The sequence below is a fragment of the Amyelois transitella genome, chromosome 31, assembly GCF_032362555.1.
Source record: "Amyelois transitella isolate CPQ chromosome 31, ilAmyTran1.1, whole genome shotgun sequence".
NCBI classification, from domain to species: domain Eukaryota; kingdom Metazoa; phylum Arthropoda; class Insecta; order Lepidoptera; family Pyralidae; genus Amyelois; species Amyelois transitella.
In genome coordinates, this window is record NC_083534.1 from 2649763 (window position 1) to 2672708 (window position 22946).

General features: G+C 39.8%; 2 protein-coding genes across 2 annotated transcripts in view; one reads left to right on the forward strand and one right to left on the reverse strand.

Moving 5' to 3' along the window:
- LOC106130100 (protein mahjong) overlaps window positions 1-15082 on the reverse strand; it is a 33684-nt gene extending 18602 nt beyond the window's left edge. Inside the window, exons 1-17 of the mRNA XM_060953351.1 lie at window positions 14742-15082; window positions 13510-13660; window positions 12575-12712; window positions 12022-12146; window positions 11347-11422; window positions 10646-10754; window positions 10215-10304; window positions 9457-9579; window positions 8665-8750; window positions 6510-6677; window positions 6143-6276; window positions 4690-4801; window positions 4215-4351; window positions 3533-3617; window positions 2946-3106; window positions 898-1028; window positions 288-379 (exon numbers count right to left, since the gene is read on the reverse strand). Of these exons, the coding sequence (XP_060809334.1) occupies window positions 288-379; window positions 898-1028; window positions 2946-3106; window positions 3533-3617; window positions 4215-4351; window positions 4690-4801; window positions 6143-6276; window positions 6510-6677; window positions 8665-8750; window positions 9457-9579; window positions 10215-10304; window positions 10646-10754; window positions 11347-11422; window positions 12022-12146; window positions 12575-12712; window positions 13510-13660; window positions 14742-14839 (2016 nt within the window). The 5' untranslated portion in view covers window positions 14840-15082. The remainder of the gene's footprint in view (window positions 1-287; window positions 380-897; window positions 1029-2945; window positions 3107-3532; window positions 3618-4214; window positions 4352-4689; window positions 4802-6142; window positions 6277-6509; window positions 6678-8664; window positions 8751-9456; window positions 9580-10214; window positions 10305-10645; window positions 10755-11346; window positions 11423-12021; window positions 12147-12574; window positions 12713-13509; window positions 13661-14741) is intronic.
- A 1464-nt stretch (window positions 15083-16546) lies between these two features.
- On the forward strand, window positions 16547-21799 carry LOC106130093 (non-structural maintenance of chromosomes element 4 homolog A). Its single transcript, XM_013328855.2, has 7 exons — window positions 16547-16927; window positions 17284-17394; window positions 17823-17941; window positions 18606-18772; window positions 19437-19630; window positions 20927-21039; window positions 21672-21799. The coding sequence occupies exons 1-7, from the start codon at window positions 16813-16815 to the stop codon at window positions 21723-21725; spliced, it is 873 nt and encodes a 290-aa protein (XP_013184309.1). The 5' UTR covers window positions 16547-16812; the 3' UTR covers window positions 21726-21799.
- Window positions 21800-22946: the final 1147 nt, after the last annotated feature.

Sequence of the window (22946 nt, forward strand, 5' to 3'; positions counted from 1 at the left end):
AAAGATGGACATAAAATAAACAACAAAATTACATGCGTGTTAATCAATATTAAACACTCCATAAATTTCCCATAGATGCCATGAAAGGCGACTAAGGGATAGGCTAATAAATATACAGCTAAAAGGGGCCTTTCAGTCATTTCGAGACTGTCTCTGTCTACTCCGTAAAGGATAAAAACGTGATCATATGTATGTATGTGTCTATTTTATCTTTCACTGTTGTCAAACTTTCAAAATAACGGCTTTTGAAACTGGGAATTACCCTATCATCATAGATCATCACTTACCCTATGAACGGGTGCGCACACGCAATTAACGAGCACGTTTAGAGCAGCCTTCTGCACTTCCGGCTCCGGTACTATCTCGCCGTCCGCGGCACCTACCCACACAGTTATAATCAAATCAATATACATACATATTACAATATACTCTTACGTTACTAACATGTTAATTCAAATATACCTAAATTCCCACGAGAACAGAGGAAGCAATAAATAATATTCTGTTAACTAGTCGTCTCGTTTATAACATAGTTTTACCCGCAACTTCGCTCCCGGAGCTCATGTTATTCTTGAAGGATCTCGGCACCAAATTATATAAAATTCAAGTTTTCATTTTAGTGCGTGTGTGTGTATATATATATGCATGGGTGCGCGTGCGCGATCGTGTGCGAGTTCGTGTTGGTGTGCCACCCAATTAGAAAATTAATCTTTTTTTAGGCGATGATCTAGCAACCTGTCACTATTTAAATCTCAATTCTATCATCAAGACAAACAGCTGAACTTGGCTTATCGGTCTTTCTATACATATGTATGTAAACCATACAGCTTTAATCCTCATCCAAATTGGAACCATAAATGGTCAGGCACCATAAAATATAGTCCAAAAAATACTCACCAAGCACTATATTAACGCCGGTGTTAAGATCGGCGTCTCTCATGTCAATCTTCTCTGTCAGCAGTAGTTGAACTCTGGGCGCGACGCAACAGACAGACACAACATCCAACGCCGAGCGAACAGTCTCCGCCCTGTAATGAGAATATATATTTAGTTTCGAGCTAAATAAAATAGTGCCGTGTGGTTCCCGGCACCATTACAAAAAAGCAATAGGACCACTCCATCTCTTTCCCATGGATGTCGTAAAAGGCGTCTAAGGGATAGACTTACAAACTTGGGATTCCTCTTTTAGGCGATGGGCTAGCAACCTGTCACTATTTGAATCTCAATTCTATCACTAAGCCAAACAGCTGAGCGTGGCCTATCAATCAGTATTTTCAAGACTGGTGGCTCTGTCTACCCCGCTAGGGATATAGACGTGATCATATTATGTATGTATGTATGTAAAATGTGAGCTTCAGGAAGCAAGTCGAACCGCTGGTTTTGGCGGCGTCTTCACAAGATGGCGGCAGTTGTAAAGAGAATCTGACACCAGTGTTGGCTTGCACACTTGCACACACAACACACACACACAGGCCATTTATTTGCGCTGTAGGAATGAAATTGTGCTGTCCAATTCAGCGAGAATTTTCTTCTCTAAAGTGAAAGCTGTGTAAAAACACACAAGTCATATAATAGAAAGCGGTGCTAGGAGAATCAAATAGTACCATACTCTTAGAAAATACAAAGAGGCTAGCACAGGTTCTCCATGATACTCGTAGGCCAGCCCCACCACCTGCAGCGACCACATCTGTCATTGTATCTCTAGAGGAGGTTCCAGAAGCCTGCGCGCACTGACCTGCCGTTGAAGTTCCACTCGTAGGCCAGCCCCGCCACCTGCAGCGACCACAGCAGTCATTGTATCTCCAGAGGGTTCCAGAAGCCTGCGCGCACTGACCTGCCGTTGAAGTTCCACTCGTAGGCCAGCCCCACCACCTGCAGCGGCCACAGCTGTCATTGTATCTCTAGAGAGGGTTCCAGAAGCCTGTGCGCACTGACCTGCCGTTGAAGTTCCACTCGTAGGCCAGCCCCACCACCTGCAGCGGCCCCAGCACTCATTGTATCTCCAGAGAGGGTTCCAGAAGCCTGCGCACACTGACCTGCCGTTGAAGTTCCACTCGTAGGCCAGCCCCGCCACCTGCAGCGACCACAGCTGTCATTGTATCTCTAGAGAAGGTTCCAGAAGCCTGTGCGCACTGACCTGCCGTTGAAGTTCCACTCGTAGGCCAGCCCCACCACCTGCAGCGACCACAGCTGTCATTGTATCTCTAGAGAAGGTTCCAGAAGCCTGTGGACACTGACCAGACGTTGAAGTTCCACTCGTAGGCCAGCCCCACCACCTGCAGCGGCCCCAGCTGTCATTGTATCTCTAGAGAGGGTTCCAGAAGCCTGCGCACACTGACCTGCCGTTGAAGTTCCACTCGTAGGCCAGCCCCACCACCTGCAGCGACCACAGCTGTCATTGTATCTCTAGAGAGGGTTCCAGAAGCCTGTGGACACTGACCAGCCGTTGAAGTTCCACTCGTAGGCCAGCCCCACCACCTGCAGCGACCACAGCTGTCATTGTATCTCTAGAGAGGGTTCCAGAAGCCTGCGCACACTGACCTGCCGTTGAAGTTCCACTCGTAGGCCAGCCCCACCACCTGCAGCGACCACAGCACTCATTGTATCTCTAGAGAGGGTTCCAGAAGCCTGCGCACACTGACCTGCCGTTGAAGTTCCACTCGTAGGCCAGCCCCACCACCTGCAGCGACCACAGCACTCACTGTATCTCTAGAGAAGGTTCCAGAAGCCTGCGCACACTGACCTGCCGTTGAAGTTCCACTCGTAGGCCAGCCCCACCACCTGCAGCGACCACAGCACTCATTGTATCTCTAGAGAGGGTTCCAGAAGCCTGCGCACACTGACCTGCCGTTGAAGTTCCACTCGTAGGCCAGCCCCACCACCTGCAGCGACCACAGCACTCACTGTATCTCTAGAGAAGGTTCCAGAAGCCTGCGCACACTGACCTGCCGTTGAAGTTCCACTCGTAGGCCAGCCCCACCACCTGCAGCAGCAGCGCGATGCCACCCAGCTCCAGTAGTTCGTCCACAGGCGCCCACGGGGACCACGCCACGCTTTGGAGCAGTTCGATTTGCTCTTGGATCTCCTCTGGAGATGACTTTGATGCCTGCCAAATTTGATTTTGTTTATCTTTCTTACACGTTCGTGACAGGTTAACCCAAGGCTATCTATATAAAGTGACAAGTGGAAAGCTGTAGTCGCTGCCTAACCCTCCGGGAAAAGGCGTTATTTTATGTATACGCACATACATATATCACTAATGAAAACTAATTATCATTAATGATATATGTGCGAATTCGTCAAATACATACATACATATAGTCTCGTCTATATCCCTTGCGGGGTAAACAGGTAGTTCAGCTGTATGGCTTTATAATTTAATCGAGATTTAAATAGTGACAGCCTACAAGATGAATCCCAAGTTAGTTTATTAGTCTATCCCTTAGGCGCTTTTTTACGACTACCATTTGGTAATATAGTATGTAAGTAGGTAATAAAGAACTGAATGGTCACTGAAAAGTAATTAACTGACCTTATAAGGCGGCGGTTCAGGCACGTTGTCGCCCTGGAGCCTCAATACTAACGCAGCTCGGAGCCTCAAATGTGCTTCTAGATACCTGCAACAACATATGTATTGTTCTCAGAAAGAGACATATAGAAACATAACACATTATTGTATAACTAGCTGTGACCGCGACTTCGTCCGCAAGGAATAATTATTTTGGGCATCATTAAGCCCTCAAGGAGGAATAATTTTCCCCGTTATTTTTTTCATATTTTCCATTATTTCTTCGCTCCTAATAGTTGCAGCGTGATGATAAATAGCCTAAAGCCTTCCTCGATAAATGATCTATTAAATACAAAAAGAATTTTTCAATTCGAACCAGTAGTTCCTGAGATTAGCGCGTTCAAACAAACAAACTGTTCAGCTTTATAATAATAGTATAGATAATATAGGACACTGATTGACTAACTATCACCATGGCCACGAGCTGGTGAGATTATAAATCAATCTTGTAGGTAATACCGTCTTGCCGCCATGGCCATCTATCTATACCCTGCGCGGGGATCCTTTATAAGCCCCGGGCCGTCTACTTTCGTCTACTTCAACGCTCACCAACTCTATTTGTATTGAAGTAGTTTCATTTCTCCCCCCAGTACCTAAAAAGTATACCTAAAAACAGTTACTATAAAGATATAATGTATGACAATACCTCTTGAGTGCCACACAGACGTGGCGGACGATCTGCCGCGCGGCGCACGTCTCGTCCTCGGACACCGGCAGCTCCTCATCATCAGAGCCGAGGATCGGGAGGGTCGATATCACGTTGTACAGCTTCCGAAGGCCGTCCTGTAAGAAACAGCACTCTGTCATGTACGTTTATCATTCCCTTAGCACTGGTCCTGTCTCCCGTGCCGTGTGGTTCCCGGGACATTAGATTGGGACCTTCTTCCCCCAATGGATGTTGTAATAGGCGACTAAGGGAAAGGCTGATATACTTGGGATTTTACTTGTGGAGGATGGGCTAGCAATCTGTCACTATTTGAATCTCAATTCTATCATTAAGCCAAATAGCTGAACGTGACCATTCAGTCTTTTCAAGACTGTTGGCTCTGTCTACCCCGCAAGGGACATAGACGCTTTTATTGGTGCCACACGGCATTTATTAAATTATTTACTATAATTACCTGGTTATCAAACTCCTCCAATATGACCCTGAACTGGAACGAGAGGCCGAAGAACATGGTCGCGTGGCAACGCCCGGAGTCGTGGGAGCATTCGAGCAGCCACAATGCGTATCTGAAGAAAAGAATATTATATTATAAGCTACCCTAGACTTATTTTTATTGATCCCCACCGCCGCCTATAAAAGGAGGCGCTCAGTCGACAGCAGCCCATGAAGAGGGTCAAAAACCCTGACCATTCGCTCCAACTCCTGCACAGGAGTTTGGGAAGACCCCTTGTCGTCGTCAGCAGCCCTTTCGCTGCCCGATTGTCGCCCGGTAAGGTTGTTGGTTGTGGTTGACATCAATGAAAGTGAGTCTGTTCCATTTATTATTTTTGCCGATTGATTTTGGTTGAGTTTTGTTTTGATTATTAACGGTTGTTTTAAAATTGTTTTATAAATTAAAATGCTTTGATTTAAATAAATAAGGGTTTATTGTAATTGTTTTTTTTTTAAGTTTTAACCCTTTTGGTTGCTGAGAATATATTTATCTATACTAATTAATATTATAAAGCTGAAAAGTTTGTTTGAACGCGCTAATATCAGGAACTACTGGTTCGAATTGAAAAAAGTCTTTTTGCGTTGAATAGACCATTTATCGAGGAAGTCTTTAGGCTATATGACATCACGCTGCAACTATAAGGAGCAAAAAAAATAATGGAAAATGTGAAAAAAACGGGAAAAATTATTCATCGTGGAGGGCTTCAATGATGCCCAAAATAACTATTCCAAGCGGACGAAATCGCGGGCACAGCTAGTCACTAATAAATATAAATATATAGGGGACAAATTACACGGATTGAGTTAGCCCTGAAGTAAGTTGGAAACTTGTTTTACGAGATACTAACTCAACGAAACTATATTTTATAATAAAACATAGATAAACATCCAAAACCCAGGCCAATCAGAAAAAGTTCCGTTTCTCATCACGCCCCAGCCGGGATTCGAACCCGTGAAGCCAATTGAATTAAATTTAGTAACTAGACGTTAACTCGTAAATTGTTATTATTGATTGTTTTAGAGATTGATGTTACTTTTTTTTATAAGTGTTTTGTATCTGTGAGGACCTATAATTGACCATTTGTTTTACATATGTGGCGCTATTTTTTTAAAACGGTTATTGGTCTTCTCAATAAATATTAAATATATAAAAATAAAATCACTACATAGTATAAAACAAAGTCGCTATTTTAGTCTGTTTATCTGTATGCTTAAATCTTTAAAATTACGCAACGGATTTTGATGCGGTTTTTAGTAACAGGTAGAGTGATTCAAGAGGAAGGTTTTTATGTATAATAACATTTATAATTTTGCACCCGTGCGAAGCCGGGGCAGGTCGCTAGTAATAAATAAAATAGAATTCGAACCCGTGACTACACAGAGGCCAGTAAAATTAATATATAAAATAGAATTACTTGACTAGGTCGGAGAGTGTCCGCCTCGGTAGAAGGCAGACGCGCTCCATGGCGTCCTCGCAGTAAGCCAGATAGTAAAGACATATGGACACGCCAGTCGCCGCTACCGACGGACGGGGGACTTCTAGAAATTTCTGTGAACAAATTAATAATGTCGTTAAAGGCGACTAAGGGATAGGCTTAGCTACAAACTTGGGATTCTTCTTTTAGGCGACGGGCTAGCAACCTGTCACTATTTGAATCTCAATTCTATCATTAAGTCAAATAGCTGAACGTGGCCTTTCAGTCTTTTCAAGAGTGTTGGCTCTGTCTACCCCGTAAGGGATATAGACGTGACGATATGTATGTATGTATGTATGTATGATACCTGCAATCCGCCCATGTTGATAAAGTCGATGGAGAATTTCTTGTGGCAGAGCAGAGCGGCCAGGTACTTGAGCGCCTCGAACGCCAGCCTCGAGTCGCGGGACTCGCGCACGTTCAAGTACCCCAGGATCAGACCCAGGGCGTTCTGTTCGAACACGTGCGACAGGAACTGTTGGTGGAACAAATAATGAGAATTAATGACGTAATACAACAGTAATATATCAGTAAGTTCTGTTCGAACACGTGCGACAGGAACTGTTGGTGGGGAAAAATGATGAGAATTAATGACGTAATACAACAGTTAGTTCTGTTCGAACACGTGCGACAGGAACTGTTGGTGGAACAATAATGAGAATTAACGACGTAATACAACAGTAATATATCAGTAAGTTCTGTTCGAACACGTGCGACAGGAACTGTTGGTGGAAAAAATGATGAGAATTAATGACGAAATACAACAGTAATATATCAGTAAGTTCTGTTCGAACACGTGCGACAGGAACTGTTGGTGAAACAATGAGAATTAATGACGTAATACAACAGTAATATATCAGTAAGTTCTGTTCGAACACGTGCGACAGGAACTGTTGGTGGGGAAAATATGATGAGAATTAATGACGAAATACAACAGTAATATATCAGTAAGTTCTGTTCGAACACGTGCGACAGGAACTGTTGGTGGAACAAATAATGAGAATTAATGACGAAATACAACAGTAATATATCAGTAAGTTCTGTTCGAACATGGCGATAGGAACTGTTGGTGAAACAATGAGAATTAATGACGTAATACAACAGTAATATATCAGTAAGTTCTGATCGAACATGGCGATAGGAACTGTTGGTGGGAAAAATAATGAGAATTAACGACGTAATACAACAGTAATATATCAGTAAGTTCTGTTCGAACACGTGCGACAGGAACTGTTGGTGGGAAAAAATGATGAGAATTAATGACGTAATACAACAGTAATATATCAGTAAGTTCTGTTCGAACACGTGCGACAGGAACTGTTGGTGGGAAAAATGATGAGAATTAATGACGAAATACAACAGTAATATATCAGTAAGTTCTGTTCGAACACGTGCGACAGGAACTGTTGGTGGGAAAAATGATGAGAATTAATGACGAAATACAACAGTAATATATCAGTAAGTTCTGTTCGAACACGTGCGACAGGAACTGTTGGTGGGGAAAAATTATGAGAATTAATGACGAAATACAACAGTAATATATCAGTAAGTTCTGTTCGAACACGTGCGATAGGAACTGTTGGTGGGAAAAAACAATGAGAATTAATGACGTAATACAACAGTAATATATCAGTAAGTTTATATCTTAACTAGCTGCCCCGGCAAACGCTGTTTTGCCATATCAATTTTTTTTAGTAATTTATAGTTTAAAAAAAATGTTAAGTCTGTACAACACTTGTCACTAAGGGGTATGAAAAATAGATGTTGGCCGATTATCAGACCCACTCATTATGCTCACAAAAACATGAGAATTTTATATATAAGATTTTATGTACACAATCCAATGCCTTTCTTTACACTCTCCTGTCGTGGGCCTGCTGGAAGAAATTTCTCTAGGAATAAGTATTGCCTCATGCTGAATTAAGTTTTATTATCTCTACTTTGAACTGAATACTGATTTTTTTTTTTTTTAATAATTCAGTATTCAGTTCAAAGTAGAGATTACTTTGCAATCTCTTTTCAATTCTTCTGCTTCTTATTCTGTCTGCTTGAACGAATGGGAAGCCAATTCATTGTGTTTAGGTATATGGAAATACGGTAGCCGGAGACCGAAAGGGCAAAAGCAATTTCTTAATTAAAAGAAAACTAGATGTACCGGAGAAAGAAGAAAGCAAGACGGGGAAAGTCGCGGGTAAATGTGATTGTACATAGTTTTACAAAACTCCTGGTAAATAAAATCCTTCTAATATTATAAATGCGATAGCTTGTATGTCAGTATGGATGTTTGTTACTATTTCACGCAAAAACTACTGAACCGATTGCGATGAAATTTGGTATGTAGGTAGCTGAAGACCCAGAATAACATATAGGCTACGGTTTATCCCGGAGTTCCCGCGGGATAGATAGGGTTTCCATGCGGACGAAGTCGCGGGCGGCCTCTATTTGTTCATATTTGTACTAACCTCCTGGTACTCCCCCATGGGTGTGAGATACCTCAGTATCAACATCTGCTTGGTCGCGTCCGTGGGCGGGTGGATTTGTATGTTACCTGTTGAAAATAAACCATAGAATCAATGAGAAACATTGATTTTTGCTATCACCCGTTGCATATCCCAATGCCATCCCTTTCCAATCCCAACTAAGGTTACATATATACATATAATCACGTCTATATCCGTTACTGGGCAGACAAAGCCAATAATAGTCTTGAAAAGACTAATAGGCCATGTTCAACTGTTCGGCTTAATGATATTATTGAGATGATAAAATGTTACCTATATCGTATAACTAGCTGTGCCCGCAACTTCGTCCGCGTGGAATAGTTATTTTGGGCATCATTCAAGACTGAATAATTTTCCCCATTTTTTTCAAATTTATTTGCTCCTTATAGTTACAGCGAGATGTAATATAGCCTAAAGACTTCCTCGATAAATGGTCTATTCAACGCAAAAATAATTTTCTTTTGCGTTGAATAGACCATTTATCGAAAAAATTCGAACTAGTAGTTCCTGAGATTAGCGCGTTCAAACAAACAAAATCTTCAGCTTTATAAGTATAGATTAAGTTCACAGGTAAACCCACATAACCGACCATCCATACAATACAATAACTCCTTATAGCACCATAATAAATAGCAGCAAAAGGCGACCTTAACACTAAAATTTTCATACATATAATTCGGGAGACTCGTATTTATAAATAGTGTAAACACTAGCGAGGGTATCGCGAACAAACAAACAGACAGACATACATACCTATAACATAAGTCTCCATCTCGGCCCAGCTGGAGTTGGACTCTGTCTCGTGCGGCGCGGGCGCGGGACGGCAACGCCGCGCGGGCGGCGACATCAAGCCGGGAGACGGGGAAGTTTCAACGCCTGCGGGGAAATATTAAAAATATAAGAGTGACGTTTTGAATTTCGAATTCAACTAAATAATAAATTGGACAATTTAAAATTGCAACCAGTTCGGTTCTTATTTTAAAATTGTATTTTTTTTTACATTCACCAGCCTACAAACCATTGAGGTTTATAGCACATGTGTTATCAAAAGTAGGTATAATAAACTTTTTTTTCATCAGAGGAACCTAACTCGTATTAGATCCATGATAACACATCCAGTTGCCTGATTGTGCAGGTTTCCTCACGATGTTTTCCCTTACCGTAAGAGCCTCGGTTAGTATTCAAACTAATGTAAGTACATAACTTTAAAAATAGTCATCGGTACACGGCCGAGGTGAGATTTTTAACCTGTGCCTTTCTGCGCATCACGCATTTTAAATTATTCTATACTAGAGGTAGCCCACGACTTCGTCCGCATGGAAACCCTATCGATCCCGCGGGAACTCCGGGATATAAAGTAGCCTATATGTAATTCTGGGTCTTCAATATACCAAATTTCATCGTAATCAGTTCATCAGTAGTTTTTGCGTGAAAGAGTAACAAACATCCATACTGACATCCTGACGTACAAAATTTCGCACTTATAATATTAGTACGATATATCAACTCACAATTGTAGTTCTTGACCGGTGTCTCCGGGTCTACGGGCGGCTCCTCGTCCACTTGCATGTCGCCCCCCCCGCCTTCGTCCTTCTCGCGGTCTGCAACGAAACAAATGTATGTTATCGCGTTCAATACACTTGTGGATAATCTAATCTATACTAATATTATAAAGCTGAAGCTGTGTTGTTTGAACGAGCTAATCTCGGGAACTACTGGTTCGAATTGAAAAATTCTTTTTGTGTTGAATAGACCATTTATCGAGGAAGGCTTCAAGCTATGTAACATCACGCTGCAACTTTTAGGAGCGAAGAAATAATGGAAAATATGAAAAAAAACGGGGAAAATTATTCATCCTCGAGGGCTTCATAACTATGCCCAAAATAACTATTCCACGCGGAAGAAGTCGCGGTCACAGCTGGTCATCAATAAACAATCATACCCTTCTTTTCCGGCGTGGGTCCGTTGCTCTTGGCGTCGTTGGCTCGCCTCTTGTCGAACCTCGCGAAGTGTCGCGTCTGGTTCGGCGGCGTCACAGTGCTCTGGTTCATCTGCGCACGCGCACACGTACATTTATTTTTACATACATACATAAAAAATTATGATCAGGTCTATGTACCTTGCGGGTGTAGACGGAGCAAGCAGTCGTTCATATGTTTTATTCATTATTTATAATTGAATTGCATTACATACCTACATGTTTCAAAATAATTAAAGACACATATGCAAGGTGCATGGTCAGGCATCACAATGAGCAAGAGTAGAGCGGACGGGCCTTTTAGTGTTGACAGACCACGTTCAGCTGTTTGACTTTAATGATGGATTTGAGATTCAAATAGTAAGACTTCCCAAGTTAATAAGCCTACCCTTTTACGACACCCATGGGAAAGGGATGGAGTGGTCACATTCTTTTCTATTGGTGCTAAGAATCACACGGCACAAAAAAAAAAACAAAGGTTAAGATAACTTAATTGTAAAAAGATCAAATCATTAAAATCGGTTCAGCGAAACGTGAGAACGTGAGATAATCGCGGACAGACACACATACATACAGGTCAAACTGAGAACCACCTATTTTCTTCGAAGGCGGTTAAAAAATAAAGCAAATTGATTTAATTTGGCAATATGAGTAATTTTTAATACCTTTTCCTCCTGCCCCTTGTTCCTAAGGGCGTGAAGCCTTTGCAGCATCAGAGGTACCAGCATTGCGTTTAAATCTCTGAAACAAAACAACAAATAAATATATAGTACCTGGTTGACCGAGCGGTACTCGGTGGACGTCAAATAAACCATAATACAAAGTATAAGCAAAAAAAACATCAACTCAAAAAAAAAAACTGTAAAGTCGTAAAACAAAAAAATTAATTCCTGGATGTGGGACCCAGCTACATATGTATATCGATTTTTTTACTATGCATGCCACCGAGATACACATTTCTAATTTCAAGAAATCGTCACAGCCGTTTTCGAGAAAGCGAGTACAAATATATATACAAATATTACCCGTTTAATAGTATAGGATAGGATGTAACTAGGATGTATTGGGACAAATTACGACACGGGACAATTTCCAAGACTGTTGGCTCTGTCAACCGCGCAAGGGATATAGGCGTGTTTATATATATATATACATATATATATATATATACATATATATATATATGTATATATATATATATATATATATATATATATATATATATATATATATATATATATATATATATATATATATATATATATATATATATATATATATATATATATATATATATATATATATATATATATATATATATATATATGTATGTCTGTCACCTGAAGTTGGTAGCTATCTCCTGCACCTCCATGGCGGCTGCGAGCAGACCTGTCGCGTAGCACTGCAGCGGCTCCGGGGAATTGGTCGCCCAGCTCACTAGACGGTGTATGAGAACCTCGTTATCCTGTGGGGGATATATATTTATTGGTTCACGCATCATAGTACATATAATATTGTGGCGAAATCTATACGCCACAAGTCCCTATTCTTTTTTGCATTGGCGCCGGGAACCACACGGCACATGGTAATGACAATGAAAAAAAAAATAAAAAATTAATTAGTTTCACCTTCATCATTATACGTATATCATTTAATCATTAAGCCAAATAGCTGAACTTCACCATTCAGTCTTTTCAATACTGTTGGCTCTATCTACCCCGCAAGGGATATAGACATGTCCATAAGTATGTATGCATGTATGTAAGTATGTATGTAAGTATGTATGTATGTATGTAAGTATGTATGTATGTATGTAAGTATGTATGTAAGTATGTATGTATGTGTGTATGTAAGTAAGTATGTATGTATGTATGTAAGTATGTATGTATGTACCTGGAACACCACGCTCATCTCGAGCCCCGGCATCAGGTCGAGCGTGAGCCGGCACGCGCACACGTTCAGCGCGTGCACGTCTCTGCCCGTGATGTTCTGCCGGGAGTAATACGTGTCGCGGACGTAATCGTTCACCAACTGGAAACGAATTACAGCGTTCATTATAAAGTGATTTGTGATTCCAGACTAGAGGCCGCCCGCGACTTAGTCCGCTTGTAATCAATCCCGCGGGAACTCCGGGATAAAAAGTAGCTTATATGTTATTATGTGTCTTCAGCTACGTACATACAAAATTTCATCGTAATCGGTTCAGTAGTTTTTGCGTGAAAGAGTAACAAACATCCATACTGACATACTCACGAACTTTCACATTTATAATATTAGTAGCATGATAAATGACTCTTTTCTGAGTTATGTACATTAGTTTGTGTGCTAACCGTTGCTCTTACATCATGAGGAAACCTGCATATTGAGGTAACTGAATGTGTAACCATGATCCAATATAAGTAAGGTGCCCCTTGCGAAGATTGTTTTTGATGATTGGAGATCAGACGGGAGTCACTTTGTGTAAAAGCCTGACTCACCCAATCCAGGATCCATAGTTAAGGGTGAACCTCAGACTCCTCTCCATGTAACCGGGACGGGAATTCAGGAGGAAGAAGAGCTTGGTTCTAGTAAACGTCAAACATGGCCTTAGAATTTTCCTATTTGCACCCTCCAATGAATGCTATAAACTTCCCTCCAATCTATGCTATAAACTTGGGGTATCGTCTACAAGTGATAGGCTAGCAATCTGTCACTATTTGAATATCAATTTCATCATGAAGCCATAATAGTTGAACATGGCCTATCAATCTTCTTCTTGGCAAGGGATATACATGACTATATGTATGTAACTAAGTCTGAAGTTTACAATTTGTAAAAATCAAACTAACCTTGGTCATAAAATTGTCTTTCTTGAACATGACTTTGAGTGCATGCCCGAGAGCACATTCGGGGTCAGTCCGCGACGGGTGCCTCTCATCGAAGGGATCTGGGTCCTTCTTCATGAAATTCTCAGTCTCCGCCTCTATTATCTCCGCTATCCTGGAATAAAGCATTTCATTATCTCCGCTATCCTGGAATAAAGCATTTCATATTTAAAGCACTTACAATTTGTGTAAATGGACCAACAAATTGTGTTGGGGATGAATTGTAATGCAACGTAACAGCTCATACAAATACTATTAGTAGTCTCTTCACTCCCACGGGAGGAAGAGAAATAAGAAAAAAATTTCCCCAACAATGTAATGAATTTAATCATGCGTTTTGCATGATTGCAAAAAGTTTACCATGCGTTATGGTTTCACACACTTTGAAATACAAACCAATATCTCATTCTCAAGGATGTTGAAAGAGTTGACAGTTTGGTGATTTGGAAAAGAAAAATATGTAGTGTATATTTTCTTTGCTACCAGGCTGTAGGCCAACAAACATGAAATTCTTCTTTTAGACAATGATTTTTATTCAGAGCGCACACAAATGTGTTGAGCGGCAAATAAGATATAATGTCAACCTTCTGGGGAAAAAGGTTTTTGCAAATATCAATTTCATCATTAAATCATATAGCTAAACTTGGCCTTCCAGTCTTCTTGAGACTGTTATCTCTGTCTAGTCCATAAGGAAAATGTTACAAAAATTTAGTTTCTAATAACTGTATGTCTCAGAAAACACTTGCCATTGATTTGCAACATCTGAATTTGATGATTCAAACATCATCAAAACCCTCAGGAAGTTTACTCATTAAGGAACACAGAATCAGTGAATTAAGACATGAGAGAAGAAGAGAATAGAGGAATCTCTAAATAACTGCACTGACAAGAGCAGATCATAATCAAGAATGACTTTGCTCCAACCAATTCTGGAGCTACATTGGTGTGAAGCTACAAGGCTAGTCCATATGGACCCAGTCACAGGATTTGCCTGCAATTATTGTCATTGAAAATTTATGTTTAACTTTGGTTGTTCTTATTAGATATTTTAACCAAAAATGAATTGCACACCCCTTTCGCTGTATTATGCAATAAATATAAAGGTCCACGTTTTTTCACAGGCATACGTTCGCAAAGTTTATTAGTTTACAATGTGCATTTTGACAAGTCTGAAAACAAGAAGATTATAAACTCACCTCGTCAGGGTAGGGATCGGGTCGTAGCTTGGGGACGTATGCTGCTCCTCCCATTGTCGGAGCAGTTCAGTTACCTCCTGGGCTGGTGCTGAATCCATTTTAATCCAATTTTTCAACTAGAAACGGTAATATAACCTCAATGACCAGTTGTCAACTAGCCGATCACACATTTGTAGTAGCAGTTGGAGATAAATTCAGTTATACCGTGCTATTTATAAATACTTTACTTCACTGTACAAGATATATTATCTTAACAATTATAAAATTAAATTCGTAACAGGGAAAATCTATCTATTGTCTTTATGCCGCGCACTTAACATCTAATAGGGATGTACCAGTACCAATATGTTAATTATTATCAACGAACCGTTTTTAAGAGCGAAAGAGAAAGAGGCGTGATTTTATGTATGTATGTATGTATGTATGAACCGTTTTTATATAATATGTTTTTTTCTGCTAGAAACTGAACTATATATTTTTGCAGTAAATGGAAACAGTGTATTACTGTTTCCATTTACTGCAAAAATATATAGTTGAATACCATTTTTAAGAACCTTTATTTATAAAGCGTAGCGTTTTAATACTTTTTGTCCCTATATTTGATAAACAAAACAGTAGTTGATGAACCTCCTAATAGCAGACCAATGATTATCAGTTTTCTCATATATAGAGGTGGGCTTAACGACTTTAACGATAAATTATTTTTATAACCGGCCAAATACAAGTCGGGCTCGAGCACGAAGGGTTCCGTAAATTTTTTTTATGTTCACGTTTCTAACTGTTTATTGCAATCGACTGAAAAATGCTTAAAAATTATAAGAAATGAAATAGTTTTATGAAAGAAAAAAATAAATAAAATGCATTAATTATAAAAAACTGAACATATCAGGTATCTCTATTTAGTTTGTGCATAGCAGTACAATCACATAACAACATCTTCTAGTGAAAAATCGGTAGAACTACGACGCGGTCAATACATACCACGTTCCATATCCACTCCTTATAAGTTCAGAAAAATTAATTAAATGACATTATCGATGGACAAAATATGCCCCTTTGATAATTACCTTTATTACTATTTTGGAATGCAATGAAAAAAATAATTTTAAGCGTCAACCTGTTATAGTTATTAATATTGTTATTAGTTATTGAGCAAAAAAATACGAAAACGACACGATTATTGTATGCGGCTGCAATCGCCGACTCGCATAATTGGTTGATATACTCTTTCTAATTGGTGGATTGATTTTATTTACGCAGTCCATCGAATTAAATTTGCCGAGTATTAAAATTTTTAGCGTATGCAGTAAACGATAGTAGCTAAAATTAATAAATCCAATTTTGTGCTTAAATTAAATAATAGTATTAAGTACCTATACTAATATTATAAAGCTGAAGAGTTTGTTTGTTTGAACGCGCTAATCTCAGGAACTACTGGTTCGTATTGAAAAATTCTTTTTCAATGAATAGACCATTTATCGAGGAAGGCTTTTGGATAGGTATATAACATTACGCTGCAACTATTAGGAGCAAAGAAATAACGGAAAATGTGAAAAAAATGGGTAAGTTATTCATCCTTGTGGGCTTCAATGATGCCCAAAATAACTATTCCACGCGGACGAAGTCGCGGGCACAGCTAGTCTTTAATAAATAGTGTCCCTGACGTGGTGGGAACCATATGCCAAATTTCTTAGTCAAATATTCATTGAAAAAATAATAGTTGACATTGCGTGATTTGTCAAAGTCAAAGTCCAAAGTAGGCATGGCCATGGACGTAATGGCATGGCGCAGTCACAGTAGGCAGATTGAGGCGCTCGCGCGTGATGTCCATTCGGCCATCCATTCATTCATTGAATTGCGTCTGTTTTGATAATAATATTTTGATGATTGCGGTTTTTTGATGTTTACAAAAATATGATAAACTAATATCTAACTGAATCTATTTTCTGTTCAATTAATTAGATAAAGTCAAAACGCGCTATCAGAATTGTATGGACGACAAGTGGAAAATATAATATAAAAATTACAAACAAAGTTTTACCATAGGGACTCTTTCTAAAATTTGAAAAGAATGTCTCGAAAGAACGGTACCACCCAAGGCTCAAGGTCTTCAAGAGTCAGTTTGACCACTAGCCACGACAGAAAACTGAGATATCGCGCACTCTTGGAGGACTTGTCCACAATCGGTATTGCTTCAAAACTACTTTTATCACTTGTTAAACTGCACTGCACCTATATTTAAAATAGACTAGACTTTTACTAGCCACAATCCCTACATATTTCTTTGTCCAAAAAGTATATTTTGGCTATCCCTTGATGTAAGGTTATTCCTGACCTGACCTTTAGCCAGGAAATTTTAATAATAAATATATTTGTATTTTTTTAAATATTAAAATTACTTGACATATTTAATTAAATTTTATACAGAGATGAAGAAGACTTATTAAGTCAAAAGAAACGGTGTAACATGACATCTGGACATTCCTGTAATTACATCGGAATGTAGTCAAAAGCTATGTTATGTATATTTTTAACATTGCAGAAGATGAAGGCAGCACAAACACTGAATGTATAGAGAAGACAGCTAGTGCTGTTAAAGAAGCGCAAGAATTGCTTGCCGAGGGCAGCATAGAGGAGCGAGCGAGGCATCCGGGTCAGTATTCATGTTATATGATGTTAAAACAAGATAATTTTATTTTGTATTTTTGTTTCAAATGAATAAACTAAATAACTAAACTATGTAGTCAGGGAAATGGAGGGGGCAGATGCAACACTCCCCACGATGCTTTGCCATTTTTGTCTGCGCGAAATCATTACTTGAAATTGGACTAGCCCAATAGACTATTTGGTTAGTCCAACACTTAGGTGACCTTCTACTTTTCCCTGGACAACAAGCCGTTCTATGGACAAATTAACATGTCTCGAAACATGACCTAAGAATTAAACTATACGAGTCTGTATAATGGAAAAAAGACGCTGCTTTTTTCCCAAATTTTGGGAGAATGGACACAATTTTTTTTAAAGCAAGTGAGAGAGTAAATTCTCACACAAGTCTTAATTCTCCTCTTCATACAATTTCAGGTGAAGGTTACCTGGACTCCCGCGTGCTGAAAGCGACCAGCGACCTAGCGGTGCGGTGCTCTGAAGCTGTAAGCGGGAACGCTAATGTTTACGACAGACATGAACTGGCACAACATATGGTATTTATATTAATTCTTTTTATATGATAGCATTTTTACTTAATTATGTGTCTCCATGTTGAGTGTGAGGTAACTTATCATGTCTTACTCAAAAATTTAAATCCTGGTCATCAGTGATAAACGCTCATTAGCTTTAAGCTGCGAGTGTATTAATCTATACTAATATAATAAAGCTGAAGAGTTTGTTTGTTCTCGGTTCCGGGTTCGAATCCCGGTCAGGGCATGATGAGGAGAGAACTTTTTCTAATTGGCCTGGGTCTTGGATATTTATCTATAAAAGTATTTATTATAAAATATAGTATCGTTGGGTAACACAAGCTTCAAACTTACTTTCGAGGCTTACTCAATCTGTAATTTGTCCCATATATATATTTATATATATTAATATATTATTATATGTTTTGACGGCCTCTGTGGCTCAGCGGTAGTACGCTTGTCTGCGACACCGGAGGTCCCGGGTTCGAATCCCGGTCAGGGCATGATGAGAAAAGAACTTTTTCTGATTGGCCTGGGTCTTGGATGTTTATCTATATAAGTATTTATTATAAAATATAGTATCGTTGAGTTAGTATCTCGTAGCACAAGTTTCGAACTTACTTCAAGGCTAATTCAATCAGTGTAATTTGTCCCGTATATATTTATTTATTTATTTTATTATCATCAGCGCGAGAACCCGTCGTTCTGGTCGTTCTCGCTGCCGCGCTGCGCGCCCGCCGCGGCGCCGCTGTTCGGCGCGTTCTCGCCCGCGGCGCCCGCGCAGCGCGCCCGCGTGCGCCGCGTCGCCAACAGGCAGCCTTTAGCCGCGTTGCGAGCGCCCGAGAACGTCGACAGGTGAAGAAGTCTTCTTGTTTTAGACGTGACAACGTCTTACAATTCGATTGAGCCGGCTGCACGCACGAAAAAACATGACTCATGCGGCGTTACCTCGCTCTGAGGCGTTCCATGTAAGGCTTGAAGTGCAAGCGAGAGCGCGGAACGAGCGACAAAGAGGCACAATCGTCTTGCGCGTTCGGCAGCGTATACCTCCTTCTCAATAAACATACAAATCTAAACAAATGAAATTAATATTTTCTTTTGAAAAATGCTACCATTCCATCAGTATTTTCTTAAGACGTTGTCACGTTCAACTATCGTCAGTTTACCGACTTTACAGACGCAAAAATTTTGGGCCACCTACAAACCTTTAGCGCCACTTATAAACAAAAACTAATTATAAGCTACGTATAAAAAATACAGGTTTTTCACAAGTACCACTGGAACTATTGTTTTTAAAGGGAAATAAGTCCTTCTTCAGATTCTTAATAATGTATAGTAAAGTTGAACGTGGCGTATCAGTCTTTCAAGGCTGCTCGGCTCTGTCTTCCCCGCAAGGTATATAGACGTGATTATATGAATGAATTAATGAACCATGATGTCCAGGTTTATCAATCTAACTAAGCTATTATTTTACAAGTCGAATACTCCAACCGCCATACTTTTATTAAATTTCAAACAGATTGGAGAAGACCGAAGAAGGCTCCGAGATGGTCAGCCGAGTGAACCGCTTCATCACGAAGACTTACCGGAACAGCGGACGGGCGCTGAGCTACTTCCACGTGGTGCTGGACCCCGGCAGCTTCTCCAGGACCGTGGAGAACGTGTACCATGTCTCCTTCCTCGTCAAAGACGGCCTGGTGTCTATACAACAAGGTGAGCTTCCTCACCAAGACTTATTGGAACAGGCTGAGCTACTGCCAAGTTTTACTGGACCCCGGCCGCTACTCCAGGACCGTGGAGAACGTGTACCATGTCTCCTTCCTCGTCAAAGACGGCCTGGTGTCTATACAACAAGGTCAACTTCCTCGCGAAGACTTATTGGAACAGGCTGAGCCGTGTGGTTCCCGGCCCAAATACAAAAAAGAATAGGACCACTCCATCACTTTCCCATGGATGCCGTAAAAGGCGACTAAGGGATAGGCTAACAAACTTGGAATTCTTTTTTAGGTGATGGGCTAGCAACCTGTCACTATTTGGATCTCAATACCATCATCAAGCCGATTAGCTGAACGTGGCCATTCAGTCTTTTCGGGACTATTGGCTCTGTCTACCCCGTAAGGGATATAGACGTGACTATATGTATGTATGTATGTACTGAGCTACTTCCACGTGGTGCTGGACCCCGGCAGCTTCTCCAGGACCGTGGAGAACGTGTATCATGTGTCCTTCCTCGTCAAAGACGGTCTGGTGTCTATACAATATACATACATATCATCACGTCTATATCCCTTGCGGGGTAGACAGAGCCAACAGTCTTGAAATGACTGAGAGGCCACGTTCAGCTGTTTGGCTTAATGATAGAATTGAGAATCAAATAGTGACAGGTTGCTAGCCCATCGCCTAAAAGAAGAATCCCAAGTACATAAGCCAATACCTTAGTCGCCTTGTCGTCTATACAACAAGTTATTATATTTGGTATCACTACAATAATGTATTTGTATAAACAAAGTAGCTTTTTTCCTCTTAGTCTGTATATATGCACTTATCTTGGAAAGTTGTGGATGGATTTTGTGCCTGTTTGAAATATTTTATTTTGTTTTTTATTTTATTTTTTATTTATCAGAAACAAAATTAGCCATTCTTAAAAAAAAATTGATAGTGGGTTTTCTAAGGAAGGTTTAACTATAAATCCGTGCGAAACCGGGGCGGTTCGCTAGATTACCATAACTAGGCCATGTGACTAACTAACTAACAATCCACCTTTCTTCTTCACTTGCCACGCTGGTTTGAGGGGTTAGTGCGTGTTTTACTCGGTCAAACGCGTAGAGCTAGTAAACGCGAATTTGTTTGGAATTGCATTAGTGCCATCGCGTAACCACTAGATGGCGCTGATCAAATCACATACAAATCCGCGTTTACTCGCTCGTCGCGACCAATCGAGTGAAACTCTGTTTGTCTGTTTTATTTTATTTTTTTTAATCAAATATTTAACTTTCACATTTTACACAGATGAAGACCACGGCCTGCCGTTCATAACGCCAGTGGACCAGACGCAGCGGGAGAGACACAACCTTTCTGATGAGAACCAGTTCATAGTCTCCATTGACATGCAGCGATGGCAGGTCAGTCTCAATACATACATATTTACGATCACGTCTATATCCCTTGCGGGGTAGACAGAGCCAACAGTCTTGAAAAATTTTACTCACGCGACGAATCTCACTGCAGGCGCGTAATTCTATTCGATATTAATATTTGATACAATGAGGTCTACGAGTCAACTTGGAATTGAAAACCTTTTGTGTATGTATGTATGTGTGTTAAAGATGGAATTGAGATTCAAATAGTGACAGGCTGCTAATCAATCGGCTTAAAGAGGAATACCAAGTTTTTTAGCACATCCCTTAGTCTCCTTTTACGACGTCTATAGGAGAGAGATGGAGTGGTTCTATTCTGAAATGCCAGGAACCTCACGCCACATATCATATGTAGGTAAAAAAAATATATTTATTTACGGTTTCTGTGGCGCAGCGGTAGTGCTTTAGTCTGTGACACCGGAGGTCCCGGGTTCGAATGCCGGCCAGGAACGAACTTTGTCTGATTGGCCTAGGTCTTGGATGTTTATCTATATAAGTATTTATTATAAAATATAGTATCGTTGAGTTAGTATCTCGTAACACAAGTCTCGAACTTACCTCGTGGCTAACTCAATCCGTGTAATTTGTCCCGTATTTATTAATGTATTTACTTCCAGGACCTGATCGAAGCATTCCGAATTGAAACACCAATGATGGTGATAAAACGGTGACACGATTGTTGAAATGATCATGTTATGTGATGTTCTTGTTTGTTATTAATGATTAAAGACATTGATTTTTATAACTGTACCTACTGACTTTTACTTGGTCTGAGTTTTTTTTTAAATAGGGTGTTTTGAAATACTTTTTCAATATTTCTCTGTGACCATTGAAGTGCTATACTCCAACTTAACTAAACTTTACTCCATCTCGTTCCCATGGATGTCGTAAAAGGTGACTAAGGTATTGGATTCTTCTTTAAGGCGATTAGCTAGCAACCTGTCACTATTTGAATCAATTCATTTATTAAGCCAAACAGCTGAACGTCGCCTATCAGTCTTTCAAGACTGTTGGCTCTGTCTACCCCGCAAGGGATATAGACGTGATTATATGTATGTGTTATTTGAAATTGTGTTGTTGATATGAATATTCCACGTGGAACAACTGATCCTAGTTCAGGTATCAGATTTTTTTTTAGAAAATAAATATAAATGAATTTAACACAGAGCGCTGCTATGTATAATTACATTGTGAATAGATTTGGCCAAATTATCTACTATTGGGAAAATAGAAACACAATTTGAATGCTCAAAATATATTTCATGTAGGTACATAATTATAACATTACCGCCTGGTCGCCGCTTAAAATATTCACATTATTACAACAATTTGATATAATTACTATGATATAATTATAAATGATAGGTACATCAGTCACTACACACAAAATAATATACAATTACATATAGCTATAAAGTTTTTGAAGGACAAACATGAGGTATGAATTCATTGCCTTAAAAATGATCAAGATTATTTTTAATACTGTTTCCTAAATCTTTTTCATGTATTTATATATGCCGTGTGGTTCCCGGCATCAAAAGAAAAAAGAATAGGACCACTCCATCTCTTCCAATGGTTGTCGTAAAAGGCGACTAAGGGATAGAGGCTTATAAATTTGGGATTATCCCTTATCCCTTAGTCGACATTTATGACATCCATGGGAAATATAAGAAGTGCTTCTATTCTAAAAGGCCGTATCCCACACGGCATTCTTGACTCGGATATATTTACTACATATTCATACAATCTCATCGAAATCGGTTTAGCGGTTTATCCCCGAGCGTACAGACAGACTTTCGCTCACTTCGTACATACGTTCATTCGGATCTTAATTATATTTCAATTTAGTATTTGCAAATAGCTTAAGGCGGATATACTATGGCTCATAACAT

What these genes read in the sequence shown, in the direction of transcription:
- LOC106130093 (XM_013328855.2), top strand. Translation starts at nt 16,813, where the DNA reads ATGTCTCGAAAGAACGGTACCACCCAAGGCTCAAGGTCTTCAAGAGTC. An exon ending in GGAGGACTTGTCCACAATCG is followed by an intron (nt 16,928 to 17,283) that starts GTATTGCTTCAA and finishes TTAACATTGCAG; the next exon opens with AAGATGAAGGCAGCACAAAC. An exon ending in CCTGGTGTCTATACAACAAG is followed by an intron (nt 19,631 to 20,926) that starts GTGAGCTTCCTC and finishes CATTTTACACAG; the next exon opens with ATGAAGACCACGGCCTGCCG.